Below are 9921 nucleotides of genomic sequence, written 5' to 3' on the forward strand. Positions count from 1 at the left end.
GGCTTGGAGAGACCAGAGTCATTCCCATCATTTCCCGGCGGCCAGTCAGACCGCAAACACATCACAGAGTAACTGAATGTTGCACAACAGAGGATGATCCTAGAAAAGAGAAGCATAAGGACTGATTTAAAAAAAACAACAAAAAAAACACCTGAGGACCGTCGTAACAGGGGACAGCGTGACTGACTTCTCATGGGGGAGTGCGCAGAGAGGGTGAGCTCCTTCTCCTTCACTTGGTACCGAGATACAAGTTGGATGTATACCGAAATGATGTGGATTTTGCTGGACTAAGTTTTTTTTCTTTTTTCATAAATTCGTCCAATTGGCGTAGGGCATTTTGGACGGAATTATTTTCAAGCTGACCTAAGACCGGTGCTGCGGGTCCTGAGCTGTCCACATCCACAGAGCGGAGCGCACGCTGTCTAAAATTTTATAAAATAAGAACATTAACTGCGCCTCTGACTCAAAGACGTCAACCAGGGATTGCACTGCCAGATATACTCTAGGTGGGTGGCCAAAATAACTCTTGAATGTTTTTGAAAGCTGAGCGGCCGTTTTGCTGTGTCCACACAAATGGGCACGCGAACTAAACCTAAGTGGGGGGAAATGACCTCGCATCTGGATTACGACATGTCAGCATAAAAAGAGTTGTGATATTCATGTACTTCCCTACATGTTACGAATTAGACATGTAATATGTATAATCTCCCTGAGATCAAAATGGACTGTTGACACTTTTGAATGCTGTGTGTGGCTCACCACTCAGGGGCAAATGTTGGCTGGAGACAGTGGCATGTACTAGTAGGGAGCTGCGTTCAAAGAGAAAAAGAAAAAAAACCCACATCAACACCTAATAACCGGGCTGGATCAGCGTCAATACAGGCACCAATATAATCCCACGGACACGCCTAGAGGATCATTAAACAAATCGGATAAACGCAGCGCGAAAACCATCAATAGAAGTTATTGATGAGGTTGTATATAAGGCTACAGATTGGCCAAGCCTCTGTTTACTCAACAGCTCGGCCACAATACGGTGTGAAACTTTCGCTTGGCAGCTGAGGCATCCAGAGAGAGGAGGACTCCACTTTTCATATAATTTTCACTGCTGCTTTACACCATTCTATGACTACAGTTCTGATTAGAAAAACAACTGCAAACAACAGCTGGAATATTCCTCCTCCTCTTCAAACTAGAATGTCTACTGTCTGTGTTGCTGCTGCAGGAATTTATGAACCAGGCATTTTTGGGGGGCGCATTTCCAAAGAGATCTTTTTGAAATATTCATAGCAGTTCGGGTGCAAGGATGGTGGTTGTGACAAGAAGCCTATGGATGACCCAGTCTGTGGGAGAGCTGGTGCCAAGACAATTGAGCTCTCCACCAGCTACGCCGTGTGTCTAAAATTCCTCCCCAGAGAGGCACAGCTGCTACAGGCTGGGGATGTGATGGGGTGACTGTTGACACCCCCCTCACCCATCCCCTATCTTGCTTCATCAGCAGTGTAATATAAACAATGGATCAGAATTTCTCAACGGTTCGAGATGGAAAGCAGCTGCTACCAGAGAGAGACTCGTCCAAACGTGTGCTGACAGGATGCTTCCTCTTCCTTCTTATCTTAACCACGCTGCTAGGCAACACGCTTGTGTGCGCTGCCGTCACCAAGTTCCGACACCTGAGGTCGAAGGTCACCAACTTCTTTGTCATCTCGCTGGCCATCTCTGACCTTCTGGTAGCCATCTTGGTAATGCCGTGGAAGGCAGCGACTGAGATTGTGGGGTTTTGGCCGTTTGGTGCGTTCTGCAACGTATGGGTGGCGTTTGACATCATGTGCTCCACTGCCTCCATCTTGAACCTGTGTGTGATTAGTGTAGACCGTTACTGGGCCATCTCAAGCCCATTCCGCTATGAACGCAAGATGACCCCGAAAGTGGCATGTCTGATGATCAGTGTGGCGTGGACTCTGTCTGTCCTCATCTCCTTCATTCCTGTTCAGCTTAACTGGCACAAAGCTCAGACCACCAGCTACGCAGAGCTAAATGGAACATACCCCGGCGATCTGCCCCCTGACAACTGCGACTCCAGCCTTAACAGGACCTACGCCATCTCCTCCTCCCTTATCAGCTTCTACATTCCCGTGGCTATTATGATCGTCACCTATACCCGGATCTACCGCATCGCCCAGAAACAGATACGGAGAATATCTGCCCTGGAGCGGGCAGCGGAGAGTGCCAAAAACCGTCACAGCAGCATGGGGAATAGTTCGAGCATAGAGACTGAGAGCTCATTCAAAATGTCGTTCAAACGAGAAACCAAAGTCTTAAAGACACTCTCAGTCATCATGGGAGTGTTTGTGTGCTGCTGGTTGCCCTTCTTCATCCTTAACTGCATGGTCCCGTTCTGTGAGCCGAACTTGCCGGACGGTGCCACAGACTTCCCCTGCATCAGCTCTACCACCTTCGATGTGTTTGTGTGGTTCGGCTGGGCAAACTCTTCGCTCAACCCCATCATCTATGCCTTCAACGCCGACTTCCGCAAGGCCTTCTCCATCCTTCTGGGCTGCCACCGACTCTGCCCGGGGAGCAACGCCATTGAGATCGTCAGTATTAACAACAACATGGGCGCCCCTACCTCGAACCCCAACTGTCAGTATCAGCCCAAGAGTCACATCCCAAAGGAGGGCAACCATTCAGCCAACTACGTGATCCCCCACAGCATCCTGTGTCAGGAAGAGGAGTTACAGAAGAAGGATGGATGCAGAGGGGAGATCGAGGTGGGCATGGTAAACAACGCCCTGGAGAAACTCTCCCCAGCCATCTCTGGGAATCTAGACAGCGATACTGAGGTCACACTGGAAAAGATCAATCCCATAACACAGAACGGACAGCATAAAACTGTGCCATGTTGAGACAAGGCAAAGATGGATCGGAGTACACCAAGGCATGTATGTACAAACAAAGGGAAAGGAAAGCATACACAGGAGAACAGTAAACATAACAAAAGAGACAGATATCTTTAAGACATGCCTGAAAGGGAAACAGTGAGCTGGATACACAGGATCTTGAGACTTAAAAAAAAAAATCGACATGGAAAAAGCTACAGAATGTTTTAAAATAAAGGCACTTTATCCTGGATATAACTATCTGCAAAATACTCTCAGCATTTATTGATGAAATTGACACATTTGATGATAAATGTTGATAATGTGAATATTAAAGCGGAACACTAGCTCATGTATACATTTTTATATAAATATTTACAAAGATGTATACATCTGCATGTGTATACTGTACAGTATTGACACAGTCCTGAAAAACACAGTCTACGGTATTGGAGGAAGATGTAATAACTATTAGCAAAATGTCTTGTAGGTCGGTGCTTTGTATGTGTTTCATGGAAGAGAGAGCAATGTGGGTCAATTGTTTTTTGGTACAGTATTATTAGTTGTTTATTGCAGTTATTTCTCTTCAGTACATTTCTAATAACAATTGTATAGCAAAATCAAAACATCTGTATTGCAGTGGTAATTGTGAGTTGAAACTGCTTCAGACACCAAAGTAACAACATTCTGATTCAATCTAAAACTGGCAGGGGGGGAAATAATGGAGTAGAGTTCTGTAAGCCAAGTTTTCAGATAGTTATAAATATTTTACTGTTACACCCCCTACTCATGTTATCTTGCAGCATCTCCAGATTCCAAATATCTCTCCTATGGTCTACTTTCCTTCCCTTGTATCCTGTTCTGATCCATCCTCAGTTGTGCCCACCTGGGACTGATCAGACTGGCTGACATAAAGTTTTTCATCCCCTGTATTTATTAGCTTTGTCTCTTCAGAATCCCCTCTAGGGCCCTACAGTCTCCTCTCCTATCCATTTTCCTGCTCCCCTTTCCTCAGTCAGCAAAGTCCCTTTCTCCCTTGCACTGCCCTCTTTTCTTCAGCATCTTCAACCTCTTCTCTCCTCTCCAGCATTTCCTCAGTCAGCATGGTCCTTTACACATGCACCATACCTTCCTTTTGTGTTTTGCTTTCTGTTTGCCTCCTCCTTACTGTCTCCTCTGGCAGCCCTCCATTTTAGGTCTTTCTTCTGTCCACTTGAAGTGGTAGACTACTTAGGATTCTATCTTTGCCAAGTGCTGTCAGTCCTTAATTAAAAAATAATGTAAATGTTTAAACTGAAACCCCCACATCTGGACAGAGGTGGCAGCAGGAGCAGCAGCAGAGTTCACTCAGCCGTGATGAAAGTGACGCTTGATGTGACCTTTTGGAAACTTGCATATATCTGATTTTGTAAATTGCTCATGCTGGGAGCCATGCTGTGCTGCAGTGGCGGTGTGGAGCATGCAGTGGGACAGTCACTCTGTTTCCAGGGGTGGAGTCCAAGACAAACCACCACAATGGGGATGACCTTCAAGATACTGAACAAATTTTAAGTGCAGTCATTGTTTTTACCCTGCAAACCAAAAAAATTAAAATTAACATTACAATGTAAGTGTTAACATTAAAGTATTTTACAAAAGGCAGTTTTAAGCAACTTAGTCCCTAGGATAAACATATTTTATATGAGCTGTAAAACTAAATTTAAAATATATTTTTTACAGTGCTCAAACAAGCCTTCCTTTCCTTCAAGCCGGCATGTCATGTCATGTGTTTCAAAAATCCGTGACTCTATAATGTCCATTATACAGCTACATCAATCTATAATTTTCTACATTAGCTGACATTAGCCACCATAGGCTACTGGCCTTACCAGACCAAATATGGCTGCAGCATTAAAAACCTTTGACTGTATTTAATTTAGCTATGGTCTATGTTATTGCTTATGTTATGAATTCAACTTTCCATTTGTGAGAGGAAAATTGGTATCGCTCTTTCAAACGTTACCTAGTTTTGCTTTTAGTTTTGCTTATTTGTGTGCATTAAAAGCAAACATAAGGACAGAGAACATAAGAATATGAATGTATTGCGTGTGTGTGTGTGTGTGTGTGTGTGTGTGTGTGTGTGTGTTTGTGTGTGTGTGTGTGTATTAATGTAAAATACGTGTAGTTCACTGTTCTTATTTATAGGTTGGATTAGGCATAATGTTCTCTCTAGTCGAAGCCTGTAAAGATATTTTTTCTGTTGAGTTCAGTGTGGCTGGGGAAAGAATGCTCGAAAGCATGCTTTCAGACATTGTATGCTGAGTGTCCATCATGTGCTATGTGTGTCCATGAAGGCGTGAAACTGTTGCACATCAGAGAAAGGAAGAGTTGATCCAATAGAAAGCAATTGGTCTTGAATGAAACATTTGATTTTCCTGCTCTGGAAAATCCAATGCTATCTAGATGGCAGCAAAGAGAGGGGGGGCTTTTAGTTCAATATGTGACTTGGCTTGACACAAAAGCAACTCACTGTCCTCTCTGCCTCCCTATCCTCAGCGACTGCTACCTGCTGCTCCATCACTTTAAAACAGGCATTTATGAACTGGAGTTTGGTTTAGCTGTTTGAATTGAGTTAAATCTTTGCAATGCCTTTTTAGAAAGTCTCAACCATATCAGCTCAGTGACCCTCCCTGTTCTCTCTTCATCAGTTCCTCTTAATTTACTCATTAATTATTTCCAAACACAAGCCAGCTCAAACATGCAATACACCATGAGCTGCATATAATCTGTCAGGTTTGGACATGGAGGGGAACTGCCTTAGGTAAGATTTCCCCCCTCCACATCCACCCCCACCCTCTACCCTCCTTTTTCCTCCATCTCTTTTTCTTTTCTCTTGACTGCCTCTGTCGACTAGATGAGCGTTCCCGATGTTAACACAGATTGAATTTATTATTAAACAGACAGGGCCTACTGTTTCCCTTCTGAAGCTTGAGTTAAAATGCTGAATCAAAGCCCCACCTGGACGTTTGATTATTATAGTATAACTGTTATTGCTGTTGCCAAAATTCCTATTTTTGGCTGAATGTTGCTGTACTGTAGCTTATGCTGTGATTTAAAAAGTGTTTTTATAAGGGATAAAAGATTAGTCTGTCATTTATTGTGACATCATTGGCATTTACAAGTTTACCAGATGTTTTTCGTATATGCTGTATGTACAAATTTATAGAAACATACCTCCAGCTGTGAGTTGAAATGATCTCTGCTGTATCTTGGCTCCACGGAGCCATCCCCCACTCCTCCCACACACAAGCCCTCACCTTGTCAACTCAGTGAATCATCTCTCCAGATGCCACTGCTTTGATTTTGGAGAAGGGCGATGTCAGGCGACAGTCCCACAAGCGAAATGTTTTGTTTGAACCTGAGCATTCCCTCCAGTCTGCCCTACATGTTGCTCTGGGGAGCTATGGTGAAAGTACATGGTCTCTCAGTCCGTGTAGTTACAAGACGTATGACAACTTAAGCAAATCTGACAGTGCAGAGTCCCTCCTCTCCCTCCGATGGAGGCCCAAGAGATACAGCAGACAGGCAGCAGGGCCGAACAACGCTCCAAGGCCCTGGGAATGTGGCGATGATGTTTCAACTTACCTAAACTTTCTAAGATAATGACGGAGTCCCTACCTCGACATCAATTCAGTGACAAAGCTTCATGTACAAAATTAAATTGCAGTATTTAGGGTTGGCGAGTGCAGGGATAGAGTATTGTACAATGATGTTCAAAATGTAGTCGTGATGAACACGAAGTGCTTTTTATCTTCAAAAATCCTTAATGTGTGTAGCAAATTTACATGCTGTATGTCTTCTCCAGTGTGAGTGTATAATTTACGGTAAAAATGCAGCAGTCACTGACTATTTATATATTTATTTATTTACATGTTTCTGGTGTTCAATCATGAACGTAATGTCAAAGATTATAACCCTCGGAATAATTACAGTATTTAGTTTACAGTTTGTACAAAAAAAATGTGCCCTTCTTGTAAAATAAACATGTATGTATTTTTTTTTTCATCTGCACTCACTGAGTTGTGTTTATTTGAGATGAGTGTGTGGATGTGAGTGGAGCTGTACCTTTGACACTGGCTATTGGAAGATCATGTCGCTGTAGAGAATCAATGGAGATTGATTTTGAATGGTGACGCATATTTTTTTCCAGCTCCCTGAGCGTGGTGTCCTCACTGTGCTCCTGCCTTTCGCTCCACATTTACATAACTGACAGCCTCTTGATAGTTGTAACGTCCTCTTGCTCTGCTCTCTCACCTGCCTCATCTGTTACCTTAAATGTTGGCACAAACACATGCACATGCTTAAATGCACACAGAGTAACATTTTAGGAGCTAATACCTACAATAAAGGAAAAAAACAGGTGTTCATGCACTTGATGTAAAATTCCAGGCCAAGGAAAAAACGGCAAATTTTTAAAACAACTTATTATGACCTGTATTTATGTTTGTTTTAAGGTGGCAGCCTCTAGTGGCTATATTAATTACAAAGGGAGCAAAGGAGGAAGTTAGGTAATGTAGTATAAAGAGAACCAAAGTCGGCATAGGGAGGATGTTAGGGTGATGCTGGGTCAAACAAACACAGGACTTTCCCCAGGAGACCACTGTTAGTGTCCCGTGTGAAACCAAAAGTCGATGCTGACTTTGAAAGTTAAAGCTGGAGACGATAATTTTTTTTAATTTTAAGTCAATTCATAATCTTTTCTCCGAACCCTAACCAGGTTTTTTTGTTGCCTGAACTTAACCAAGTAGTTCAGTTTTGCAACGTTAACCACATGTTTAAAACTGCAACTTTTTAAAATGTGGCCATATACCGTTTTGGGAGGCTATGAGGAAGTGTTGCAGAAAAATTCTGTAAACAATTTACCTAATTTACCGAATAAGTCTCAACATCAATATAATAATATAATATCTGTTTAAGTGTGTAATTGGATTCAGCCCACAGCTTAGAGGTCCCCACCTTATTATTTTGCCTCTATAGAGATGTGAATGGATCAATAATCTTTTTCAGCTCACTTGGAGGGAGCTTGTCTCATCTGATTTTCACCTAAAGCAAAAAAACAAAAAAAAACAAAAGCATTCTGACTACTCAGAAAGACTTGACAAAACCCATGACCTCAAAGTTAAACTTCCTGATCAATTACAGCCAAAACACTTGGGGCATGGACGTAGCGTCACATAGGCGCAGTGTTTCTGTGTTTCTTTTACTTTGACTCTGTCTTTTGGTAAAGTTTAATAGTTATGCAGTGTACTGTAGTAAATAAACCAATGTACTGTACATGTAGGAAAAAATGCACACTCCCCCTTACTCATTTTGCAAAAGCAGACTATTTTTCAGAGACAATGCAATGAAATAATGGGCCAAAACAAAAAGAATAGCGGGCTGACGTGACTTGAAAGACCATACAGTATGGCTGTATAATAAGGAGGAACGAAAAGGAACCTGGGCTCACGTTCACAGTGAGGGTACACCCTAGACATTGTAGAGAAAGGCAGCAGCGTGATTATGAATAAAACATAGTATCATAACAAGAGAGTAAAGCTCCTTAAAACACAAGTTTACAGAGATACTGTAGATTCTTCCTTCTTCCCTCAGATTTCAAGGACCTGTAAAATCTCAGTTATACAACTGTGACTGTGACTTTAAAGAATAGCTATAGGGAAGCTATACTTACAAGCTATACCATTTTTCCTTCTTTACAGAAGAACACATATTGTAATTACTGTAACTCTCTTTATGTGACAACATGAGTCCTTTTTTTTCAGCTCGTCCAAACCTCTTCCTCACCTTTTCCTAACACGAACAAGCCTTATTTTGAAAGCGTCTCTACTGTTACTAACTTTCTTTTCAAGAACTGCTGCTTAATATTTTTCTACTTGATTGCTGGAGTGAAGTCTTATTGAGGTTATTGCCAGGCTTGATCCATTTCTTGATGAGATAAAGCACTTCACACCAGAGGGACTGTGAGTCTCTCCAATGCTTGAGGACAGGAGAGCGAACGAGAGGAGGTGAGTCAGAAAAGAAGGATGAGGAGAGTTTGGAAGGAGAGACTGGTTAGGAGAAAAGAGGGGAGGAGATGAGATTAGAGGTTGAGTGAGTATCTAGGCTTTACACATTGTCAGGAAGACCTCATATGTAATATAGCACATAAATGTGTTGGCACTGACACATTTCTCAAAGTTTGTGTCTGTAAAACTTGTAACAGGAATAAAGGCAAATCCCTTCAAATTTGTGGAGTTGCATGGGTGTGTAAGTGTTCAAGTAAGGCAGCTATTTTAACAGACAGACTTGTGAACTTCTTCGGCTGACTTGGCCGCTTGGGTTAATGGTTAAGGTTAATGATGGATTTTCTTTTACAAATGATATGTGAAAGATATGGGCAAAACAAAGCCCCTTTTACACCCATTTTACACATGTACAAACCTGAAATAATCTACACATTACCCAGCAGATCTGTATGTGACAACGTAAAGGTCCAAATTAGTTAGGAACGTCGCCAAAATCCTCAGGCAAGTTCAAGAGACTCGGTTGTTTATGACCACAATACAAATTGGCCATTATTCCAGTAAGATAATGTTATTGTTTGCTAAGTGTGTGAAAGAGAAACTGATTCTCCTAACATTGCCTGGCATTTATTTGTTAAAACGGTTCAAGACGCCGACAAAAAAGTGAATCTTGCCTCGCTTCACAAGTCATGCCAGCGCGGTTAAAATCAAATTACAGTCTACTTCTTAAAACTGTGGATGTGGGGGAAAAACCTGTGACAAGACAGGTGTTCGTAGGTAAAAAGCTTGCATCTGTGCAGTTTACAAAAACTCTGCAGAAACAATATGCAGGGGACAGATGGAGGTGTTCATGCAAGATGCTCCTAAACTAATGGCCTCAAAGCAGCCAAACTGCTAACAGTGATAGATAGGGTCCTGTCAGAGTGCTCATACCCGAATCAGTACTATTTAAAACAAGAGTTATGGTGGTTCCTTAAAATAAAGTCCCTTAGATCTTTAAG

General features: G+C 42.2%; 1 protein-coding gene across 1 annotated transcript; it reads left to right on the top strand.

Annotated features, from left to right (window-relative positions):
- Positions 1-1514: 1514 nt before the first annotated feature.
- Positions 1515-2906, top strand: drd1b (dopamine receptor D1b; the record flags this gene model as incomplete). Its single annotated transcript, XM_083927547.1, has 1 exon — positions 1515-2906. The coding sequence occupies one exon, from the start codon at positions 1515-1517 to the stop codon at positions 2904-2906; it is 1392 nt and encodes a 463-aa protein (XP_083783673.1).
- Between the last annotated feature and the right edge of the window lie 7015 nt (positions 2907-9921).

This window comes from Echiichthys vipera, assembly GCF_963691815.1.
Source record: "Echiichthys vipera genome assembly, chromosome: 14".
Lineage (NCBI taxonomy): Eukaryota > Metazoa > Chordata > Actinopteri > Perciformes > Trachinidae > Echiichthys > Echiichthys vipera.